This window comes from Solanum stenotomum, chromosome 7 (assembly GCF_019186545.1).
Source record: "Solanum stenotomum isolate F172 chromosome 7, ASM1918654v1, whole genome shotgun sequence".
NCBI classification, from domain to species: Eukaryota; Viridiplantae; Streptophyta; class Magnoliopsida; order Solanales; family Solanaceae; genus Solanum; species Solanum stenotomum.
Window position 1 is genome coordinate 52,594,844 of NC_064288.1, and position 23,579 is coordinate 52,618,422.

Consider the following 23,579-nt stretch of genomic DNA (forward strand, 5'->3'; position numbering starts at 1 on the left):
AAACAAAAGAAAGAAATTGAATCTCGAAATCTTTGGACTAAATATAACGTCGGGTAAGTACCCGACCCGAATAGAAATACGGATCTACGCTGCTAAATCTGCAAAGTACAACCAGCTAAAGCAGATTTAGCTCACTTTTACTTGATCTCCGCCGTCAAAAGTCTTCTTCGCCGGCCGCCGATCTATTCTCCGACCAAGATGGGTGCCGGTTTCCTCGTTGGCGTCATCGGCGTTCTTATTCTATCTCATGCTACCTATTCCACAATCCAATGTAATCCCCTTAGGTTTTTATTCCCTTTTTACCTTTTTTTGCTGCATCAGTTTGAAGAAATATTTTTTTTGTTCAATTTCAGATAGGGCTTTGCTTAAGATTACTGAGGAGGAGTTTTCTGGACCACCCATTGATGTAAATTTTCAATTTTTCACCTTTTTTGTTGAATCTGCTGAGTTATTAGAGTTGATAAGAAGTTGAATTTTTTTATATGTATGTGATGTGGTAGTGATTGATCTCTTCTTAATTGTTTGTTGTTCAATCAAGAAGTAAATGTTTGTTGTTCAATTGTGTTATTTGCTGCTGCTATTATTGTATTTACTTTACATACTTTATTTTGGATATGTTTGCTCGAGCTTAAGGTTTATCGGATATAGTCTGTCTACCTTCCCTGACCCCACTTGTAGGATTATGCTGGGTATGTTGTTGTTTTTGTGATGTGGTAATGATTATTCTCTTTTTAATTGTTTTGTTGTTCAATCGTGTTGTTTGTTGTCGCTACTTGTTCTCTTCTTAATTATTTTCAACATGGCGTTTTCGCTACTGTATTTTCTTTACATGTTTGATTTTTGATATGATTGCTTGAGCCGAAGGTGTATTGAAAACAACCTCTCTACCTTCATAGTGTAGGGGTAAGGTTGTGTACACATCACCCTTCCTTGGCCCCACTTGTGGGATTATAGTGGGTATGTTGTTGTAGTGATGTGGTAATGATTGATCTAAAGTATTGGGTAATGTGCAGGTTGTTATCGAATTGATAGTTAGTTTAGTGTTATGCTTGTGGGCTGCAATGGCTGCCCCTGGAAATTTCAAGTCAATCCATCCTCAATCTGAGGAAAACAGGTACTTAATTCATTCTTTTTAGTTGGGGTTCTTGATTTTTATTGTTTTTTCTTTGTTTTGCAGTAATAGAAAATTTTGGATTTCTAGGGACTTGTAGGAATATAGATTGTTGGTGTAAATCCACAGTTATGGGAAGATCTATTCTCACTATCTCACGGTGGTCAATGTTCCCTTGCTCATATCCTCCATGCGTTATACTGTTATATGTATTTTGTTCTTCTTAAGCACTCACAAAGGACTTCTTCTGGCACTATATCAGTTTCTTTCTCTAAGTTAATGAACAACTAGGGCTTACCTCGTGGACGAAGTGCCCCTCGGCAAGTTTAGAGGTAGTGCTAGGCCAATGACTATCATGTGGAAATCCCCCTTCTCTTCCAATTTTTTTTTTGTTTTAGAAAAAATATAACCTCTATAAATTTCCATCACTTTTCTTGCATATTGCCTCCTTTGTAGTCTAACATGTTCTCTGTCACGCTTGTAATATCCCTAAATGTCTACTTTATAATTCTTTTCTCGAAGTTCAGACAACGTTGAATATCACTTTCATTTTTATGTATCAGAACTAAGAAACTCTTTCTCTACTCAATTCGCGTTTTTCTTTGTTATTGTTGTGCTACTGCAAACAAAATTTCATAGCTTGGTGAGTTATACCATTCCGACTTCTTTAAGGCACTTCCAATCCTTTACAAGGATACCTTAACTTCAATGGACACAATGCTTAGAGTGTGCTAATGTTTCTTTTGGTCATGGATGTGAATCTTTAAAGTTCTCCTTGACTTCTCTGGTGTTAATAATTTCCATTTTATTACATAGCCTTGCCCTGCACCATTCCTGTGTCAGAATTACTGTGCTTAATGTCTTAGACTTTTAGATATAGCTAGATGCTACATTCCAATGCAACTTCTCATTTTCTTCCACTGGATAACTGTGTTAGCTTCTAACTCCGATGCTCCCTTCTTTAAGTACTTGTCTTTAAATGTGCTTTGGTTTGACTGTTTAGTATCCACCACAGAATCGTTGTGCTTGCAGCTCTTCTTCTTTTGTCGTGCCTGCCGCTTCACATCTAGCGTCACCCGTCTATTTTGGGTGGTTTCTCCCGGTGGCCTGCGCATTTTCTTTTAGTAGAAATGAAGTCTATTTGACTTTACTTACTTTTAAATGTTATCAAGTGCAGTTCCCCTTTTTGTTCAGAGAAGAAGTATAAGTTTAGTTGGTTGTTGACCAACCTTCGTCCCTCCAGGTGCAAGTGTTAACTAAAACTAAACATAAGTTAGGGAAACCTGTAAATAACATTTTCATTTCTAGTACCACATCAATTTTTTTGTTCATATAATTATGGTGCCCGGGCGAGTTTACGCCAGTGTTATCAAAGGTGCGCTTTAAGCGCACTTAATCCCTGAAGCAAGGCTCAAAACATGTTGAGGGCTTCGCCTCGCTTTATGTGCGCTTTAGTGTCGTCATCAAGGTTCTAAGGCAAACATTTCCTTGCCAATGAGCCTCTTATGAAGAATTGAAACTAAATAATTGATATTTCACTTTATCATAAAAAAAATTTCAATCTTTTTGGTCATATATTTGTCATTCATGTTTATAATTATTAGTCTTGGAATAAACATGTGTATTTGTATTCTTTTCTCCCTTTACACTTTTTTTCATTAAAGTCCACGCTTTATTTGCGCTTTGCAGTTAATGCCCCCACAAACCTTAGAGCTTTTTTGCGCTTTTCGCCTTTGATAACACTGGTTTACACGCATCTTAATTGTTCCACAGAGTACCTTCCTCCCACAGACAGATACCGGGTAACTCTTTGTTACTGCAACCATATCTCCATTACTCTGTCAACAGTCAACACCATGATCTCTCCTATCAGATTTCCCCTAATAAATCATTTTTTATCCTTGGGCATACCTATATCTTTACAAAATTTAGTATTTGTCTCCTTTTAATCCAGTTTTCTAAGTATAGAAAATTTGGTTTCAGTTTTGAATATAGACACTAAAGACTAGTGATGTTGATTCTTTACTTTACCACACTAGTTTTAATTTGATTAACCTACCATTACTTTACTCTATGTCTACAAACTTTATTTTTTGAATCATAGTTTCTCAATGTGTTTTTCCCATTCCTACTTATATCTACCTAGGAATACCGCAAATTATGACTTCTGCTATTGATCCCTCAACCTTTTCCCCTGTCCACTTAGCTTAGTTCAGCTAACCCTCGACAGATCACATCTCATTAGAAAGACATGTATTTTCTTTTTTATTTAGGATTTTTTTATTTATTTACCTAGTCTCTTGTGGATACCAGACACATGATATTTACGCTCCTCCTATTTAAGGTATTCACTAAGTTAGAAAATATAGTTCGATATTAACTTGGTATTTTGGGATGATAACGTCCAAGTATTTCATTGCTAGCAATCCCTCAATGCAGAAGCTAGTAGTGGACGAAATGGCTGAATTGGTTAAATTTTGAGAAATGGAGGTAATGGTTTTGTTTCACTATTTTGCTAAAGTAAACCTTGATTTGCCGCCAAAGAAACAATGGTAGATTGTGAAAAGGAGTTCTGTTATGACTTATATTTGACACTATACCTATTTCCTACCTCCTAAGACCCTATAATGGGGATAAACCATTACATGATTTGGAGATAATTTTGCTCTCTGCAGTAGCTGAAAGGGAAGAAAAGTAGAGTGGAGAGAGGCAGAGGAATGTCTGGTCACCTTGGTATTTGAAATTGGAATCGTGGGGTTGGCTCTAGGTGATGGGTACCATTTGTGCAATGTCTTTGTGGTTGTAGGGCATCTATAATATTATTTTACTGGAGTGCTGAATAACAACTTCAGTGAAAGCTTTTATGTGCATATTTTCCTTGTTTCACCTGATTTGAGAGTTGCATCACCGTCCTTCAAATTCTAGGCAACAGTCTAGATTATGGGTATCTTTTAGGGCATTTACTGAAGTAGAAAAGTGATAGTTAAGTTGATAGGTCCCTGGCAAGCAAGTACTCCTGCTTTCTGTTGTATTTTTTGTTGCTAAAGCTCATTTAAAGAATTGTGTGAAAGCGCATTCATTGTTCTGGTGTTTTAACTTCATGTATAGCCAAGTGAGAATTGGTAGCAGAAGTCAGTTCACTTGCTCTTAATGTATATGCAATGTCCTTTTTTGGGTATCTTACATATCTCTACAATGCAGGGTGGTCGCTTTGCCTGCCAATCTGGATTTTATGATCTTTAATCACCGTGGGAAAATATTTCCTCTGGAAACCGAGTTGAAGTTGAAGTAATGGTCTGGATTAATTCAGCATTCATGAGCTCAACAAACTGCCACCCTCCAGACCAGCCCCATCTTTCGCGACTGTTCTTGGAGAGGATTGTTTTAGACAGTTTTTCTATTACACTAATTCAATTACTTGAGCAGCACTAGTCGACCTGTGGAATGTTAATTGTTAGAGAGCAGACGGAAAAAAAAGACACTCAGTTTGCACATTTTCATTTTTGCTTGCTTAAATTTTAGTTTTGTATGTTAAGACTCGAATTTTCAGAACATATCCCATAGTGTCTATTAGCATTTATTCTCTATCTATGCAAACATGAACCTGTTGTTTGAAAACGATTTTTTTGCAGTGCAGCTGTGAAATTTCTGTTTAGACATCTCTAATGCAGGACATGTATGACCCTGCAAGTGGGATTTGAGGAGGGTGGTGTGTCTACGCTAGATATGTATGGCATCCATTGTTCATAATTTCAAATTTGTGCCTTATTTTGGTTGAATGAAGGAAATAATCTGTTTTTTCGTATAAAAACAATCCATATAATCTGATTTTTTTCGTGTATAACCAGCATGGTCTATTATCCATTAGAAAACTGGCATTACTGCTGAATACATATTTCAAGATCCTACGGATAAAATAAATTCCTTGAGTTTCATGAATAACCTTATAACATACATTTTACCTATGAGTGAAACAAGTTAAAACACCACAAGGTTCTAAGAGAACTCCAAAAACTACTAGTCTGAACAATAAGGCAGCAAGACATTGATAGCAAGTTGACAACAAAACGTTAAAACATAGAACATCCTTTACACATTTTCTAGTTACATCTTCAATTAAAAATGTGAAGGAATATCAACCAAAAGCATAAGAGTGGTAAATGCAGTTGCATTATCGTTGCTGCCAAGATTTGAACATAATAGTTAGGCTGTGGCTTGTTTACTAGCCATGTAAGATACTCATATAGCTTGAGTCTACTGTTAGTCCCTGAGTTACCACACTCACAAATAACAACTACCAATTTGTATGAAATGAAGAAAAAAAAAATGTGAAGGGGGCCAATAAATTTAGTCCTTTATCTAGTTAAGAGAAAACAAAGCAAATAGGATTGACATTTCTCATCAATTGTCATGCTTCATCCATCAACTCCACTTCCAAACTTCTGCATTAAAGACTGAACAATGAAAAATTCACAGCCATCAAAGCAAATACATGCATGATCAACACCACCGCTATTCAAAAACTTGTGTTCCTACTCTTTTCAGGGGAGTGAGCAGAAGGAGAAACTTCATTTGCAAAAGGAAAAAGATTCTCACTGAAATAGATTCATTGGAGAATGAACAATGACTAACCTCAAAAAAATGCTCTACGTTACTACAGCTCGACATCCAAACAGACTCTGTGACATCCACAGAAGAATTACAGTATGACTTGACTTTTATCTAAACCTAATCAATTGCTGCTGTTTTGAAAAGGGTACAGAACTACCCCATCAAGCTAACCAACTAATTTACAACTGGGTTAACTCCTGCTGATTTTCCCTAGATTGTCTCAGTATTAACTCAGCTCTCCTCTTCTTGTCATCTCTATCTTCATCCCGCCGGAACAAGGAAGCGTTTCTCCCAGAACCCTTTTTCCAAAGCCTTAGATCCAAAGAATCACCTAAGGCCTTCTTTCCAGGTCTAAACTCTAAACAGACAGCAGGCCTCTTGTCCGGAAGTGTTTTCTCTGTACCATTCACTGTTTCAGAAAGCCCATCCTTCATTGCCTGAATTGCTGGGGAGAACGTCTCCAGCAAAGAAACATGATTTTTATCATCTACCTCACTAGAAAGTTTAGTTGGAAGAGCCACTGGGTCCACATCTTTCTCACCAGCTTGAAAAGGTTTTGCAAGAAATGGGTTTTCACTTTTACTAGCACTTGAAGTGATACCAACATCATCTGGCTGCCTAGAAGTTGATGCCACTGCTGAACCATTGCACACCAATCGCTGTTGTAAATTTAATAAAGATCTTTCTGCCTTCCTTCGCTGTCTTGCTAATTCAATTTTATCAGCTCGAGGATCCGATGCCCTCTCATTCCATGTGGGGGTCCGTACATAAGTATGTGGATCAGGAAATGCAGGCAACCATGGAGGTATGTGCTTATATGGCGGTGTTTCACCAATTTGTAAAAAACTGGGTATCAAATTGGGATGTTTTACCACAGGAAAATGTGGAAGAGGTTGAGAAAATGGTATCTCTTCAGCAGATTCCACATACTCAACCATCTCGCTAACAATACCAGAACTTAACCCACAGCGGTTCACTTCCGATGCTCGCAGAAAACCAGTGGAGGCACACATATCCTCTAATCCATGAATAATATCAAACACATTGCACTGTGTTCTTCCAGCTAAATTAGCACTACTACTAGCAGTCTTCCCTAGGTCAAGTATATACTTAATTGCAATGTCTGCAAGTGATTCAAGAGCAGATTCATTGAAGATCTCAAACCCAATACTTTCACATATCTGTGCCACTGCGGTCCTCGATATTGCTCGCCCAAAATCGTCTGTACCAGCTCTTTCTTCCCTAGTATTATCAACAGTACTCTCTTTCTCCCTTTTATCCTCGGCATTACCTCCAATGATCATATTCAAATTCCTAAAAGATTTACAGCTTCTTCTACTCAAAAACCTCACCACTCAGCTCAAACTTGTGCCTTTAACAGGAAAAGTTCACAACTTGGTAACATTACAAAAAACTCCACAACTCAAATATGCAGTTCAAGATCCCAACACTCATTTGCAATTCATGAAGACCCTATGCATTTAAGCTGCATTAAGGAGTATAACCACAGCCCAATTGCCCAAAATACAAGTAGACATGAATTACTAAACTCTTGGCTTCTCCCAAAATGTTAAAAAAATCACAACTTGGTGATGTAAAATGACAACCCCAGAACCCAAAACTCAACCAAAATTTTCAACAAAATCAAATAGAAACCTCAATATTCATCCACCCCACTTGGTAAACTCGTATCTTTTCCCAGAAACAAAAAAAAAATCACAACTTGGGCGATGTAAAATGCAAACCCCAGAACCCAAACTCAACCAAAATCTTCAACAAAATCAAATACAAACCTCAATATTCCTCCACCACACTTGGTAAACTCTGTATTTTCCCAAAACAAAACAAAAATCACAACTTTGTGACACAGAATGTGAACCCCAGAACCCAAAACTCATCCAAATTCCTCAACAAAATCAAATACAAACATCAATATTCCTCCACCCCACTTTGTAAACTCATGTCTCTTCCCAAAAAGAAAACAAAAATCACAACTTTGTGATGTAAAATGCGAACCCCAGAACCCAAAACTCAACCAAATTCTTCAACAAAACCAAGAACCCACCTCAAGATTCCTCAACCCCACTTGATAATTCATAAAACCTTAACTATTAGGCTACATTAACAAGAAAAACTACAACACCAAATGCCCCAAATATACAACCAAAATGTATGAAAATGAGTACTTACAGCTGATTTTTGAGACTAATTCAACTTGGGGTACCGATTTCTTGATTTGTAAATTGAAATTGCTTCAAAATTGAGAGAGCTTAGAAGGGTTTATGGAGGATTTTTTGATAAACCCTAAACGGTAAACACCAAGAAAGGGATTTTTAGATCGAGAGAGTGGAGGATCGAATACTGGAGCGGGACCTTTTTTTTATAGAAAAAATTATATTCTAATAATAGCATATAAGCCCATGTAGTTTAGAAAACTCACAATTGACCCATATAACTTTTATTTATTTTTTTCTTGAAAATATCTTTGAAAGTCTGTTTAAATAAGTAATTAGACAAGACATGATTTATCTTCAGATCGATGACATGACTCTAATAGGAGGACATGAAGGTTGAGCATTATTGTAAAAAATTAGTTGGTAGTTAGAACATTATCTAGTTTCCTTTTATCAATATTGTTGTTATTACATTTCTGTTATCTATTGTTCGAATTTATTATTATATGTTGTTTTGATTACCATAATATTTGTTATTTCTGTTCTTTTCACATGTGTTTTTAGCATGTTATTTATTAATATATTTATTTTTCATATTTGATTTTATTATGTTTTAATTGATCATGAGCCGAAAGTTTAGCAAAAAGAATCTCTACCTTCATAAAATAGAACAAGATTGTGTACACGTCATTGTCTTTCAATATTACTTGTGAAATTACACTAAATATATTATTATTACTAAAAGCTTTTTAAGTTCAAAAAACATAACTTAGTTTAAGGCAAATTTAACATCCAAATGCATTTTCTTACAAAGAAATATCAAGTAAAATTTTTATCATCCATTTACTTCAACATTCTTGAGTGATTTATTTTGCCATGTTAAGGAAAAAGTTGTAAACATCATTAAATATAAATAGAAATAGAGATTACAAAACTACAAATTTAAGAGGAAATATTTTACATTACATATAGGGTTACATATATGAATGTGTGAACTTTATACATAATTCAAGTAGTTGATTTGTAACTATTCTATATTTACAAAACTTTATATTGATGTTTTTTCTTTCATTACAGCCAATTAAGTTCCTTCTGTATATCATTTTTTCTTTTAATGCAAAATATATAATTAATAATCCAAAAACACATATAAACAATTAGTTTTTTCCTAATTAGTTTCATATTTTAAACGGTTCATTATTCTCTTTATTTACTTAAACTATCACTATTTTTATATTAAAACATATTTTAATATTGAGTTGGCCAAACATTTATTCTCAATAGACAACAAGAGTTTGTAAACCAACCCAACATCGAGATATGCTTTATTACAAAGTAAATTTCATAATTGAGGCATAAAATTCGCGAAAAAAGAATAATTTAAATAGGTAAAAAGAATAATAGACAGTTAAAATATGATTCTCACAAAAAAAAATTTAGATATATATTTTTTTACCATTAACTCAATGTAACATGACTGGCTATTGGTTAATATTTAACAAGAAGCATAAATAGAACATTAGTAACAAACTTTCACATTTCTTAAAATTAACTGATAAAATTTATGATAAAATGACAAGTGTTCTTTCGTCCTTAATTTGAGATTTCGAGTTCAAATTCTGGTATAAAAACTTTTTTTAGAAGTATTTTACCCCAGTGTGAGGTTCTTGGTTCGAACCTTAGGTACGAGGACACTTTTAGTTAAGGCATGCGTGAAGTTTCAAGTTCGAACCCTATGCATAAAATGTCATTATTAAAAAATATTATACCGTCATTTGAATTTAAACAGACTCTCGTCATTATTAGAAAATATTTTACTAACATTTGAATTTAAACAGACTCCAATGTGATACCCGATAGTATGAGAAGTTCAAGGGGGTAAAATGTGAAACTCCAAAAAGTTAAGAGCACATAATAAATATAATTCTTCCTTTGGCACACAAAAAATTGGGATAAGCCAAAAGAGAAAACTTCCAACGTTTGAGAAGAAGAAGAAAATGGAGAAGTACTTTGGAAACGCATACAGGGGTGACCCGGGAGTGCCACACGCCGACCCGGAACGATTCGTGAATATATGGATCGGGTCTGCTGCTTTCTCTGCTCTTACATGGGTCAATCCCTACATGTGGACTCTTTCCAATCAATACAAGTAAAACCTGCAAAACTCACTTTCATTTCCTTTTTTGCAACAATGTTTTGTTGTTTTTCGTATTTGTTGTTAATTTGATAAAAGGGTTATCTTTATTTGGCTAAATTCTTGTTCTGTGTAGTGTGTTTGTAAGTTTGAGGAGTAGAATTGAGTTATGGTGTTTGTGGTGCAAAGAGCTATTAAAGCAAGAGAGGGAGAGAGCTGTAAAGGGGTTGTCTTTATTTGGCTCAATTGTTGTTCTATATAGTTTTGGGTACAATTTTTTTCCTTTATATTTGTTGTTAATGTGATAAAGGGGTTAACTTTATTTGGCTAAAGTCTTATTCTATATGGTGTGCTTGTAGTTTTGAGAAGTGGTCTCAACTTGTGGTGTTGGTGGTGCAAAGAGCTATTAAAGCAAGAGAGTGTGGTAAAAGGGTTATCTTTATTTGGCTCTATTCATGTTCTATTATTGTGCTTGTAGTTTTGATGAGTGGTATCAACTTGTGGTGTTGGTGGTGCAAAGAGTTATTCAAGCAAGAGAAAGAGAGAGAGTGTGTTTGGTAAAGGGGTTATCTTTAATTTGCTCAATTCTGGTTCTATATAGTGTGCTTGTAGTTTTGAGGAGTGGTATCAACTTGTGGTGTTGGTGGTGCAAAGAGCTATTACAGCAAGACAAAGGTGACAGAGAGTGTAAAGGGGTTGTCTTTCTTTGGCTCAATTCTTGTTCTATATAGTGTGCTTATAGTTTTAGAGGAGTAGTATTGACTTATGATGTTTGTGGTGCAAAGAGCTATCGAAGCAAGAGAGATTGTGGTAAAGGGGTTATCTTTATTTGGCTCGATTCTTGTTTAATATAGTTTGCTTGTAGTTGAGGAGTGGTATCAACTTGTGATGTTGGTGAAAGAGAGAGAGAGAGTGTGTGTGTGGTAAAGGGGTTTTATCTATTTAGCTAAATTTTTGTTCTATATAGTGTCTGTAGTTTTGAGGAGTAGTATCGACGTGTGGTGTTGGTGGTGCAAGGAGCTATTAAAGCAAGAGAAAGAGAGTGTGATAAAGGGTTATCTTTATTTGGCTCAATTCTTGTTCTATATAGTGTGCGTGACTGCTTATAGTTTTGAGGAGTGGTATCAACTCTTGGATTTGGTGGTGCAAAGAGCTATTAAAGCAAGAGTAAGGGAGGGAGTGTGGTAAAGGGGTTATCTTTATTTGGCTCAATTCTTGTTCTATGCAGTGTGCTTGTAGTTTCGAGGAGTGGTATTGACATATGGTGTTGGTCAACTTTTGTTGCATTTAAAGTAGGTATGGTGCTTGTTAGGAGTCTTTGTAGTTTGGTTAGGAACTTGTACGTCTCTTTGGGGATGAGTAAGACGTTTCTACTTTTAGTTGGTATTGTTGCCTCTAGTTTTAGAGAACTTCTACTTTGCGGTAAATGACTAATTACTTGGAAGTGGAATCAAATAAGTCCGAAGAGAACATAACTGGCATAAAGGATTCATATAGCCACCAACAACTAGTCTTGGATAAATACAGTGGTTTATCAAATTATGATGTTAAGAATTGAAGTAGAGTTGAGGTCCATTTGGCATTGTAAAACCCCAAGGGAGGTCTTTTTTCACCTTGCAAGTTCCCTTTTCTTTTTGGGTGGACAAGTAATTAACCTTCAAAGCTGTTCTTGATCGTTATCATGATAAAGTTAAGGCTGTTCTTGATGTGATTATGATTGAGTTAAGGGCTGTTGAATTTACACTGCCGGTTTCTCTTTACAGTTTAGAGTTAAAATATGTGGGGTCAGTCCATATCAAAAAAGGATAATTGAGTCAATCTGTTTCTCATCAAGGGGTTGAATAAGTTGTTTTGCCTGCTCACTTTAGCCCTTTCTCCATCCCCGTTGAGATGTCCGGAACATTGTCGATGCTTCCATTTGACATGTTTTTAAATGGAAATATCGGTGAATATAGGGTTTTGCGTATTTAGGTTTCTAAACCTTCTTACTGGATATATTACTAAAAATTAGTTTGCAGACTGTCAATAGAAGGTTAGTGCACACTATAATGCCAGCTCAAAGAATATAGTGTTGCTGTAATAAGTATCACTAGTTTGAGAGTGACAGTAGGCATTCTGTGGTTTTTTTCATTTGTGCAAAGATTATATTGCTGAAACAAGTGTCACTAGTATGTTGAGGGATTAAATTGTCATTAGGATCATTGAGTTGCAGAAGTTCAGGAATAAGTAACGCTTGATTCATGCTAGCAGGTCGTCTCTGTGCTTCATTTTCATTCTTTTCTTTCAATTTGTATCTTAAAAATTAATGCATACACATCTCTCTATTTTGTGTTCCGTTCTCCGTAAGTTCCCACCTCTTCCAGCTAAATGGCATCTGTTGGCATTTGAACAACAAAGAAGCAGTACATTCATGCTAAGTTGAACTACTAATCCTTCTCACTATTTTTCTTCTGTTTCTCATTAAGAACAAATCATTTGTTGATTACAAAAATGGATCAGGGATTTACCTTAAGTAAAGCAAAAACTAAAAAGTTTGAGGATATTTGACAATTGCCTCAGACACCTAAAAGGTCTTAGTGTTTGCAAGACCTCAAATAAAGGAAGATCACACTCACCCGAACTTTGTCGGAGGTTTAAATCTTGGGAACTTCTTAAGTACTGCTTTGTCCAAGACGTCCAAATTAGTGCCATGAGACACATCCCGGTAGAACAGTTCCATATTCACGAGAGAAAAACCTCAATGCATGATGACTGTAGAATGCTTAGCTTGCTGGAGATTATCTGTTTGTGCTTTCACGTAAATCTTAGAAATAGGGTAGGAGAAACAAAAGATCGCAGAAGTTTATATTCTTTTTGCAAAATGTTGGTGCAAAGAGGGTGGTTTGCTGGGAGTCCGAGTGAACTGAAAAGGGTAGTAAGAGGTAATATGAGGCTCCCCTACACTTTTCTCCCCCCTTTTTTCATGGGCTCCCTTCTGCTTTCCAAGTTCACATTTGGAGTTAGATTAGATAGGTCATATCTGAAGAAAATTGGGTCATTGTTATCTTTTCCTATGCTTATTTGTTTATCACTTTATACTAACAATTTTAAAGGCTCATCTCTCGAGATCTGAAATACAATGCAAGAGTGATAATTGATTAAAGCATAATCCATGCATTTTTATTAAAAATGGAACCCGGTTGATCATTTCACTTAAACATCATTCAAAGCTACCGTGCATTCTTAATTTGTGATGGGAGCTCACTTTTTCCTTCTTAATCTTATTAGAGCTATGCTTCTTGAGTTGTGGATGCTAGTATAGCTTCAAAACTTTAGTTTTGACGCAGTTGAACTCCACTATGGCTAATTGCCAGTAGTCTGTGCCCCAGCAAGTGATCACATTTTGCCATGTTGGGTACTGGCAGTAGTAATTGTTGTCTCAACGACAACCATATTACTGCAAGATTGAGATTCCTTTAAAAAAAAATCATTTTTGCTGTGTATCTGATTTATTGAGTATGTTGTTATGTGCAGCTGGCATGACAAAGCCATGCTTTTTGAGCAATATCACTGGAAGAAAGCTCTCAAGAAAAATGAGGACTATGAATTTAAGGTACTCGTGGTTCTTAGGTTTCTTATGTTATGATTATGTTAACTCTTATGCGCCATAAAAGGAAGACGGCTTTTGTTCCAATGCTTTTTGTTTCAAACTAGGATGAAATTACTGGATTTATGTTTCTCATTTGAGTTTCATTTGTTGCAGTGGAACCAGTACATGGATAAAGATGCCCGAGACTCGTACTACTTCAATTGGCCTGTTTACTTTCCATAAGTTTCTCCAATGTATCAGCATGCTGCTGTTTGCTTTTGAAATTTCTGTTGATACTATGAATTCAAACATTTTTAGCCTCTGAAAAGTTTGGTGATATTCCAGGTGCTGCATGATTGCTTCCCTTAGTTTTCTCTAATTAATGGTATTGTTGGTCTTCCTATTTGAACTTCATACTACTGTGTCCTTGAGTTCTACTTGATCTTGAGATGACAAAAGAGGCGAACGATCCATGTCCAGAAATTCAGAGTATTCTCTCCCCAGCCTCTAGCTCTATGAGAGGTAGGGGTAAGGTTTGCGTACACATTGTCCTCCTCAGACCTCACTTGTGGAATTACGGTTGTTATGTGGTACTCAAATAGTGTTTCAACCCTACAAAGAGTGGATAACTAGACTACAATTTAGTCCTGAAATATAGTTACTACAAAGCACCAACATTGGAATATGTTTCAGTCTTCTTTTTTGCAGATTTTTCTGCAACTCCTCTGGTTTACAAAGTACTTCAGGAACACAATTCTGGTGGCGTTTGGACATGCGGTTTGGAATTTATATCATGATTTCAAATCTCAAATTCTTCACAAAAAAAAAACAGGATCTTTGGGTTTCCAAATTGTGACTTCAAAATCTTTTAAATGTAAAACTTGACTCATAAGTTTATATTTTGTAAAAAAAATACTCATCATTTTAAATTTTGCGAAAAAAAGTTCATGCTCAGCGTGAAAAAAATATCCGTACCATCTTTATGTGTATTTAAAAGTTTGTAATTTATAAAAGAAACATGTAGATATGTGACTTATCAATTTTCCACATATCATGTTTATGACTACAAAATTTAAAAACATTTTGATACATTCTACGTACCTTTAGTTTAAGACTACAAGAGATTCAAAGATTTTCTTTACTTTCTTAACTTTTGTGTCAAGTCAAAATCAGATAAATCATATCAAACACAAGAAGTATATTATATATGTTCTCTATAATAATATTTCGCTACGGAGGTTTAAAAAAATTGATCTTGGACAAATGAATATTATGATCAACTTAGTATAGGGAACATATGAAGTTCCTAAGAGAGTTCAATATTTATTTTGTCACCTGCAATTCCTAATGTAATTAAATCACTTGTATGACTTTTTCCACAATTATTGCAAGTCCTCTTAGTTGTCATGTATTGTCAAAATCAAGATGCACTCTTAATCAACTTTGGATTTATTTTTTAATAACTATTGCAAGTTTTCTTAGTTGTCATGGATTGTCAAAATTAAATCAACATGTACTCTTAATAATCTTTGGAGATATTTTAAAAAATTGATTAAATTTTGCTGGAATTTAAGTTGATTAGTTCTTTGTCTAATTCTGTCTGAGCCTAATTTTCAGTTATCAATTCCTGATAAATTTGTTGAGAGAAGAGTTAAAAACACATTTAAAAGAATTTAGATGTGCGAGTTTTCTATTTGAACGATGGTGATATTTTAGGTCGGAAAAAGGAACAACGAATAGTTGAGACGTGTTTTGATAAATAATTGGTGAATGATGGTTCAAATATGAAAGCCGAATAATCAAGATACTTTAAATGTATTTTGACTATTGATTCTCTTTTCTTACACCTTTTCATGATTGTGTCTTTCATATACTGAAAAATGGGCACACTGATTTGCTTCCCTCTAGACATGTCAAATTGTGGCTTTGTTGACCGCAATAAATATCGATAATTTTTTATTTTAATAGTATGTGTAAGTGGATAATGTTGAAATGTACTAATGGTTATATAGTTTTAATCATTTTAGATTTTAGTCATAGATAAAAGTGTTGTTTTATGATTATGGTTCATGCTTAGAGTGTAAATCATGTAAAATCCATTCAAATACATAATAAAGAGAGTTATCATGAAATAAGAATTACATATTCTAGCGTAACCTACATCAAGAAATTAATGGTGATTTTTTAATTTCGTAAAATGTGTTGTGATACAAATTACGAGAGATAAAATGCAATAGACCTCTCTCAATTGTGTATTGATCAAAAGGCCGGATAATACAACCTCTTATCAAGGATTGATTATGTCCAACACATATCTTTCCTATTCCTGACATGCTATGGCATTAGAAGTGGATAGGGGCAGGGTCCAGTACGTGTCGTCACAGAACAATAATCATGTCTAAATCTGATCTATTTATTCGACATTCCTCATAATATAAATAACATGGTGCATCGTCCATAAAGAAGGTAAAATAAAAATGTGTTAATAAATATGTATTAATTAGGGGTGTACATGGCTGGATTGGTTCGGGTTTTTCTAATATCAAACCAAACTATTTGTGTCGGATTTTTAAACCTATAAACCAAACCAAACCAATTAAACTCGGTTTTTTCAACTTCGGGTTTTTTCGGATTTTTTCCGGTAAAGTATTCATACAAACATATAATTTACTTGTACTTCAAATATTTCTTTTGTCCTACCAAAATACAACTATTTAAGGTGTTTCTTAAGAAAATAACACAAAATATGATATGAGTAATGACACTAAAATATCCAACAAAAAAATAATAATAATGAAATTGCCTAAAACAAATATTACAAATTAACAAGTCATAATGAAAATGATCATAATTTAAAAGTATAAAATCATGCTAAAATAAATTTAATAAGTATTAGCTACATGACTAAATATTAAAGGAAATTAAAATTAGATTATGTATTTGAATTGTCTAAACCAACGTAAAATCAAGGAACAAATATTCAATATTATTGTCATTCTTAGTGTTGAATTGATTTTCTTTTTGCATTAGTATTAATTTGATTTTAATTACCAACATCTGTGGACTATAATCTTTATTGAACCATTCAGAATTCTAAGTTTCAAACTTGAAATAATATATTAAAGATAAAAACTATGATAAAGTATAAGAAATATTTAAAAACTATATCAAAGAAACTATTTTTATGTATAAAATAAAAATTTAAAATTATATATATAATGTTGTGTTGTTTTTTTTTAGTTAAAAAAAAACCAACCCAAATATAGTCGGGTTTTTTTTTCCAATACCAAACCAAGTCAAACCAACCATTAGTCGAATTCTTTTTCTCGATTTGACTCAATTTGCAATTTGATTCGATTTTCGATTCGATTTTATACACCCCTAGTATTAATAATACAATTAGACAATCACAAACAATTGTATTACTATAGTATGTTATTCTTCATTTGTCCATTCTAATTAAGGAAATGTTAATAGGTATAATAGCAGAAATGATTACATAAAAGAGGCTTGCTCAAAGTGTTTTCCAACACAATTTGTATAAAATATATTAAACTCTCTATTGATACAATTTTTTTATACATAATCAAACTGTTTTTATTTAGCAGTAACTTATCTTATTTTTAAAATTACCGATCCTACCTTGCAATTACCATATGCATNAATTACATATTCTAGCGTAACCTACATCAAGAAATTAATGGTGATTTTTTAATTTCGTAAAATGTGTTGTGATACAAATTACGAGAGATAAAATGCAATAGACCTCTCTCAATTGTGTATTGATCAAAAGGCCGGATAATACAACCTCTTATCAAGGATTGATTATGTCCAACACATATCTTTCCTATTCCTGACATGCTATGGCATTAGAAGTGGATAGGGGCAGGGTCCAGTACATATCGTCATAGAACAATAATCATGTCTAAATCTGATCTATTTATTCGACATTCCTCATAATATATATAACATGGTGCATCGTCCATAAAGAAGGTAAAATAAAAATGTGTTAATAAATATGTATTAATAATACAATTAGACAATCACAAACAATTGTATTACTATAGATTGTTATTCGTCATTTGTCCATTCTAATTAAGGAAAGGTTAATAGTTATAATAGAAAAAATGATTACAAAAAAGAGGCTTGCTCAAAGTGTTTTCCAAACACAATTTGTATAAAATATACTAAACTCTCTATTGATACAATTTTTTTATACATAATCAAACTATTTTTATTTACCAGTAACTTATCTTATTTTTAAGATTACCGATCCAACCTTGCAATTACCATATGCATTGTATATTAACTTAATTAAATGGAAAAAAAATATGCTCATCTCAGATACCCACATCGAGCTCTTACGAGATGAAAGATATGTTTATATATTTTGAATGGTTTTCATCTTTTCATGATCAATTAACTTTTGATATTGAATTGCGTCCAAGGTTCATTTTATTAAATATGATATCAGAGTCATCTGACTTATTCAAATTCATTGTTTACCCGATATTGATCCCGTTTTCCTTTTCTTGTATTGCATGTTATGTTGATATTGATGTTACTTACTTGATATTTCCCTTTCTCCCCACTTACTGTCTTTTGAATGTTTATTTTTTGTCTTCCAACTAATATCTCATATGAAATCATTAATTAATGTTTTAATGTAAATTCATTTCTTATTCACAACCTAACTCGAACGAATTTCTATTTAAACAAAAAATTAATTTATAATTATCATTTAAAATGCACCGGGAGTATAATATGATATGCTTTTTATGTTGTGACCTTTCCATAATAATAGAACGACTTTATTTTATTATTATTTATATAAAATGAAAGGTACTATACTATTTCATTCTAAGCAGACAATTCCATGATCAACACTAATACATATACTTTAGAAGATGTAACATTGTCATTAAAATAATTAAGTCTAATTGAAGAATAACACAATCAAAGTTTGTAAATTTATTAATAGTTGAGCACAAGGCCTAGCATATATGTAGATTCTTAAATATCTTTTCATCTACTAACGTGAGACTTTAGTTCGAACATCCAGTAGCAAGAACCTTGTGTAATTCCTCGGCACGACAAGGAAATTCAAGAACACCTTGTTGTTTAAATCCATATTCATCTTCAGCTTGTTTTAATAATTTCAAAAATGATGGATGATTTAGCCAATGCAATTCCACCACAAACCTTTGTGGTTCCTCTTCAGGATTTACTGAAAGAACAACAAAATGTCCTTCTTTTACGTCATTCGGCACCAATAACGTCTCTCCACGTGGCGTTTCGTCGTGGAATTGATCAGTAGAACTGCTAGTAGTAGCATTATTATTTGACCTCTTTTTGGATTTGAGAATCAATTGATGAAGATATTGAGCCTTCAATAACTTCCCAATGATCTTGGACTTAACCATATTTTGTGTATATTTGTTGTATATATGGAGTATATTGAATTTTGTTGTGTTTTTTTATGGAGTTTTTGAAGGGGATTTATATAGAATATGGTGAAGGTTTATAATTAAGACAATTTCTTAGGTGATGAGTTTAGTGTTGGGTCCCCATAAAATGTGCCTAAATTTGCAACCAGCTATTTGGTCATATATTGCAACTATTTTGGTCATTTATTGCAATATATGATCCATCTTTTTCTCAATGCACTTTTTCCTATTAGATATTTATGGCTTGTCCTTTTGTTTGCTACCCAATGCACCTTTTTTTTTTTCTTGTTTCAATAAAAAAGGAACTTTGGGTACCTTATTTCGTACGAGTTTAAGTAATATGTATCGTTAATATAAATAGTTTTTACCTGAGGTTATTTTTATTTGTTATAACAGAAGATATATCTTCAGTTTTGTTTTGTTTTTTAGAAAAAGGAAGGGATGCAATATGAAGACTTTACAAACTTAAACTCATTTCGTATCGTACAATATGTATGACTATGGAAGTTTCTCCATTAGGGGTTGGTTGTACCAGGGTAAAAATTTATTCATACAAAATATTTACATCATATTAATTAATAAAGGCATGACATGTGTTTATGTAGACTCTTAATTAGAATTTAGAGCATAATCATAGTTAATTGACTTGCAAATTCACCTCATATAATCATTTTAGCCTAATCATATCAACCTAAGTAACTTTTAAATGAATTATTAACTATCTTTTTATTTACTTAATCCAACTCGCTCATTTGACATCCTTACCTTCTATTCTTTTTCTTATATATGTACGATCGATCTTGTTATTGGGGTCCTTTAGTTTTTGCTTTTAAGTCCCACATACTTTGTTTATTTACTATATTAGGCAAGTAAACCTTTTTGTCCTTTAGATATAACTTATAAGACCACGTTCATGTGTTTTTCATGTTAACGTGATATAAAGTCATATCAATTTGATAGAATAATTTGTGAGTTAACCGACATGATAGTATATACATTAGGCGAAATGTACATACAACATTTGAAGTTTTATCGAAAAAAAATATGATATAAGTTTGAATGAGATATCACGGAGCTAGTGAAAATTAGAAATGATGATAATCGCGATAGCGTAAATGAAATAAGTTTATTATACGTAGGAATTAAGTAGTTATGAAGATGAAGACAGAGAAAAAGGGAGGGACCTTCTCTTCTAGTTATCTACGTTTTCTTTTTTTCTTATATTGATATTGATATTACTTAGCTTGATAAATCCCTTTCATCCTTTGAATGGGGTCCTTTTTGTAATTCACAAATATCTCAAATGCAATTAATAACTTGTTTCAATCTAAATACATGCAATTTGGCTAAAAGTATATGTTTATATTACGTTATCGCCTCATATCTTATGTATAAATGTGTTGTTACATCGTTATATTGGATGTTTTTTTAGTTTATTATGAGTTTTAAGCGTTTAAGAAATGTATTAGACATTATTATGAACAATGTAACGTCATCGATCACTTCTAAGTTCATAAGAGATTATCTTAGATTTAGTTCGAGAGAATAACTCTAGAAAATTACTACAATTGGTCAAGATATATTTCTGTTAAGAGACACACTTATACTATACAACGGTCCTATTATCCTCCCGAACTTATTTTATAAATAATTTTATATCTCTTTTCGGCCTACGTGACACTATCTTGTGGGCCCAGCGCGTGTTGACAATTTTTTCAAGGATAGTTCCACGTAGGCTGAAAAGGGGTAGAAAATTATTTATAAAATAAGTTCAGAGGGTAATAGGACCTTAGTATAATATAAATGTGTCTCTGGAATTTCGGGCATAGGTTGGAGGGTACTTATGCATTTTTCTATTAATATATATGATGGAACTTGGAAAGATACATCTCTTTGCATTTTTCTTTATTTCTACAATTAACATTTATGCTTTTGTTTGTTTGTTTAACATACGCTAAATCGATTAATTTAGTCTTGCACTTCATAGGATCCATTTGAAGGAAGAGAGGTCTTATTTCTATTAAGAATTTTTTTTAAAAAAATTTAGAGTTGCAACTAGATATTTATGGTCAATGATCGAGGAATTACATTCATCCCACCAAATCAATTGGTGATTATTCTTTCACCTTATATTTTGAACGTCTTGATAATACATATTTGAGTTGTAATTTAAGCATTATATAAGTAATACATGTGATTATTGCGTAGAACCTAGTAATAAGTAGTCTGTCAAAAATAATCCTTGGTGAATATAGCGAAAACTTCAAAAGGGCTTAACTCAGTGTCACACTCCTTGCTCTCAAAAACTTGCAAATTGCTTCTGTATTTACCTAAGTCATTTGTCATTGTTTGACTGAACATGAAATTTAAAAATAAAATAATTTTTTTAGAAATTTGTGATCTAATATAAGCTATGAATATCTGTGTAATTATAAATTATTTTGTTAAGGACAAAATAACAAGGTTAAACATATATTATTACTAAATGTAGGTATTATTCTTTCTAAGACAGAATAAAAATGATGTCATATAAATTAAGACAAAAAAAATCACTTTATTTTATTTAACATATAAGATGAAAGGTACTAAACAGACAGTTCCATGATTAACATCATATGGATATAACATTGTCCACAAAATAATTAAGTCTAATTGATCAATAACAACAATTAACGTTTGTAGATTATTTTACATACATCATACATATATCATTAAAAGCCATAAAATTCAAAAGTACTTTTTTTTAAAAAAACTTTGTAATTGGTCAAATTAAAACACATAAAATGAAACGAAGGGAGCAATACTATTGCATCACTTAGATATATTTATAGCATCTTGTTGATAACTTAGTTAAACTACAAAAGCACTAGTATAAGTAAATACATATATTTTTTTTCTCAAAAGACTTTAATTACATCTTATATATGTATAGCTTCTTATTAAATTTTTCGATTAGCAACGTGAGACTTTGTTCGAACATTCAACAGCAAGAACCTTCTCCAATTCTTCGGCGCGACAAGGGAATTCAAGAACACCCTCTTGGCTAAAACCATATTCATCTTCACCTTTTTTCAATAATTTCAAGAAAGATGGATGATTTAGCCAATGCAAATTCACCACAAACCTTTGTCGTTCCTCTTCAGGATTCACTGAAAAAACAGCAAAATGTCCTTCTTTCACATCATTTGGCACCAATAATGTCTTGCCACGTGGCGTTTCGACGGAAAATTGATCACTAGTAGTAGTAGTAGCAGCATTATTATTTGACATTTTTTTGGAATTGAGAATCAATTGATGAAGATATTGAGCCTTCAATAACTTCCCAATGATCTTGGACTTCACCATAATTTGAGATTAATTAATTAATGTTTGATGGTATAATGAAAATTTTAGGATTTGGTTTGTTTTTCTTGTAGAACTTTGAGTAGGGGATTTATAGTACTGCCTCTGTTACAATTTATGTGGAACTTTTCGTTTTTCGAGAATCAAAAAGTTTAAGTTTGACCGGGAATTTGCGCATGGAATCTTCAATTTTTTTGAAATGAATTTTATATATTTGTAAACTACGTAAAAAGTATTATAAGGCACAATAATAGATAATTAAAAATGTTTAAAAGATATATGAAAAGCTTACAGTCAAAGATAGACTTGTTTGAATCTCAAAATTTGAAAAGTGCCACGTAAAATAAGGAGGAGGGAGTATAAAATATTGGGTCCCTATTGCATGTGCTTTGCAACCGTTTTGGTCATTGATGCAACATATCATATGATCCATCTTTTTCCAAATGCACTTTTCCAAACTTCATGTTCTTGTTTTGTACTTGGTGGAAAAAAATTATTGAGTTAGGTCAACTCATATATAAATTTTGATTTTGTACATATAGTACAATTTTTAAGTGAAGGAGGTTTAAATTATTCGAAAAATCTCTGTACTCAGAAATTCAATGAATCCTATCCAAAGGTACTTGTAATATGATGTAATGTAGTTCGCTTTGAGTCAAATTAACTACTACACTTTATGCATAGTTTTTTTTTTCTTTTTAACTATGAACGTGAGACTTTATTCACGCACTTAACTGAGAAAGAAAGTGTTTAGTAATTAGAGGGTTTATGTTCTTTCAAAATAAAAATAAAAATGTTAGGCTAAGTTGATAAACTCCAAAAGTTTCTTAAAAATATCTTTAAAATTGCTGGACAGGTAGTTGCCAGATTAGAAGGAACAGAAAACAAAGCAGAATTAAGAGAAACATGATTAACAAATCAAATTAATGATAAAATGACCTTTCATATATTGCTCACATGAGAAGAAAAGGATATGAAGGAAGGGCCAGTTAGATTTTCCTTTTTGGGTGGGTTTGGTATGAATTATTGGATTATATCAGTCGCAGTGGCGGAGTCAGAAATTTCACTAAACATGTCTTTGCTCTTTCAAGGTGTCTGAAATCACTGAGCTACATCATATTGTTCTGTTAAGGATATCCAGAATATGTTATTTAACCACTTTATTTAGCATTTTACTTGTATATACTGTATA

The 23,579-nt window shown here is 32.9% G+C and overlaps 5 protein-coding genes across 6 annotated transcripts in view; 3 read left to right on the forward strand and 2 right to left on the reverse strand.

Annotated features, from left to right (window-relative positions):
• Positions 1-23,579, forward strand: part of LOC125870200 (uncharacterized) — a 390,460-nt gene that overhangs the window by 120,542 nt on the left and 246,339 nt on the right. The gene's annotated exons all lie outside the window — the stretch shown is intronic.
• LOC125870197 (membrane magnesium transporter) lies at positions 24-4,729 on the forward strand. Its single transcript, XM_049550560.1, has 4 exons — positions 24-271; positions 354-406; positions 1,014-1,114; positions 4,313-4,729. The coding sequence occupies exons 1-4, from the start codon at positions 199-201 to the stop codon at positions 4,401-4,403; spliced, it is 318 nt and encodes a 105-aa protein (XP_049406517.1). The 5' UTR covers positions 24-198; the 3' UTR covers positions 4,404-4,729.
• LOC125870187 (transcription initiation factor TFIID subunit 8) lies at positions 5,689-8,088 on the reverse strand. The gene is made up of 2 exons (XM_049550541.1): positions 7,651-8,088; positions 5,689-7,515 (listed from the first exon to the last, which is right to left on the reverse strand). Exon 2 carries the CDS (start codon positions 7,024-7,026, stop codon positions 5,902-5,904), a length of 1,125 nt encoding a protein of 374 aa, XP_049406498.1. The 5' UTR covers positions 7,027-7,515; positions 7,651-8,088; the 3' UTR covers positions 5,689-5,901.
• On the forward strand, positions 9,829-13,960 carry LOC125870199 (uncharacterized). The gene is made up of 3 exons (XM_049550562.1): positions 9,829-10,045; positions 13,544-13,622; positions 13,773-13,960. Exons 1-3 carry the CDS (start codon positions 9,894-9,896, stop codon positions 13,839-13,841), a joined length of 300 nt encoding a protein of 99 aa, XP_049406519.1. The 5' UTR covers positions 9,829-9,893; the 3' UTR covers positions 13,842-13,960.
• Positions 18,461-22,460, reverse strand: LOC125870194 (auxin-responsive protein SAUR71-like). Its single transcript, XM_049550555.1, has 2 exons — positions 22,111-22,460; positions 18,461-18,741 (listed from the first exon to the last, which is right to left on the reverse strand). The coding sequence occupies exons 1-2, from the start codon at positions 22,388-22,390 to the stop codon at positions 18,644-18,646; spliced, it is 378 nt and encodes a 125-aa protein (XP_049406512.1). The 5' UTR covers positions 22,391-22,460; the 3' UTR covers positions 18,461-18,643.

Excerpts from the sequence above, each read along its gene's own strand:
- LOC125870197 (XM_049550560.1), top strand. The coding sequence starts at position 199 with ATGGGTGCCGGTTTCCTCGTTGGCGTCATCGGCGTTCTTATTCTATCT. Across the intron at positions 272-353 it reads TACCTATTCCACAATCCAAT|ATAGGGCTTTGCTTAAGATT; the intron begins GTAATCCCCTTA and ends GTTCAATTTCAG. Across the intron at positions 407-1,013 it reads TTTCTGGACCACCCATTGAT|GTTGTTATCGAATTGATAGT; the intron begins GTAAATTTTCAA and ends GGTAATGTGCAG.
- LOC125870187 (XM_049550541.1), bottom strand. The coding sequence starts at position 7,026 with ATGATCATTGGAGGTAATGCCGAGGATAAAAGGGAGAAAGAGAGTACT.
- LOC125870199 (XM_049550562.1), top strand. The coding sequence starts at position 9,894 with ATGGAGAAGTACTTTGGAAACGCATACAGGGGTGACCCGGGAGTGCCA. Across the intron at positions 10,046-13,543 it reads ACTCTTTCCAATCAATACAA|CTGGCATGACAAAGCCATGC; the intron begins GTAAAACCTGCA and ends TGTTATGTGCAG. Across the intron at positions 13,623-13,772 it reads ATGAGGACTATGAATTTAAG|TGGAACCAGTACATGGATAA; the intron begins GTACTCGTGGTT and ends CATTTGTTGCAG.
- LOC125870194 (XM_049550555.1), bottom strand. The coding sequence starts at position 22,390 with ATGGTGAAGTCCAAGATCATTGGGAAGTTATTGAAGGCTCAATATCTT. Across the intron at positions 18,742-22,110 it reads CTTGAAATTATTGAAAAAAG|CTGAAGATGAATATGGATTT; the intron begins GTGAAGATGAAT and ends TATTAAAACAAG.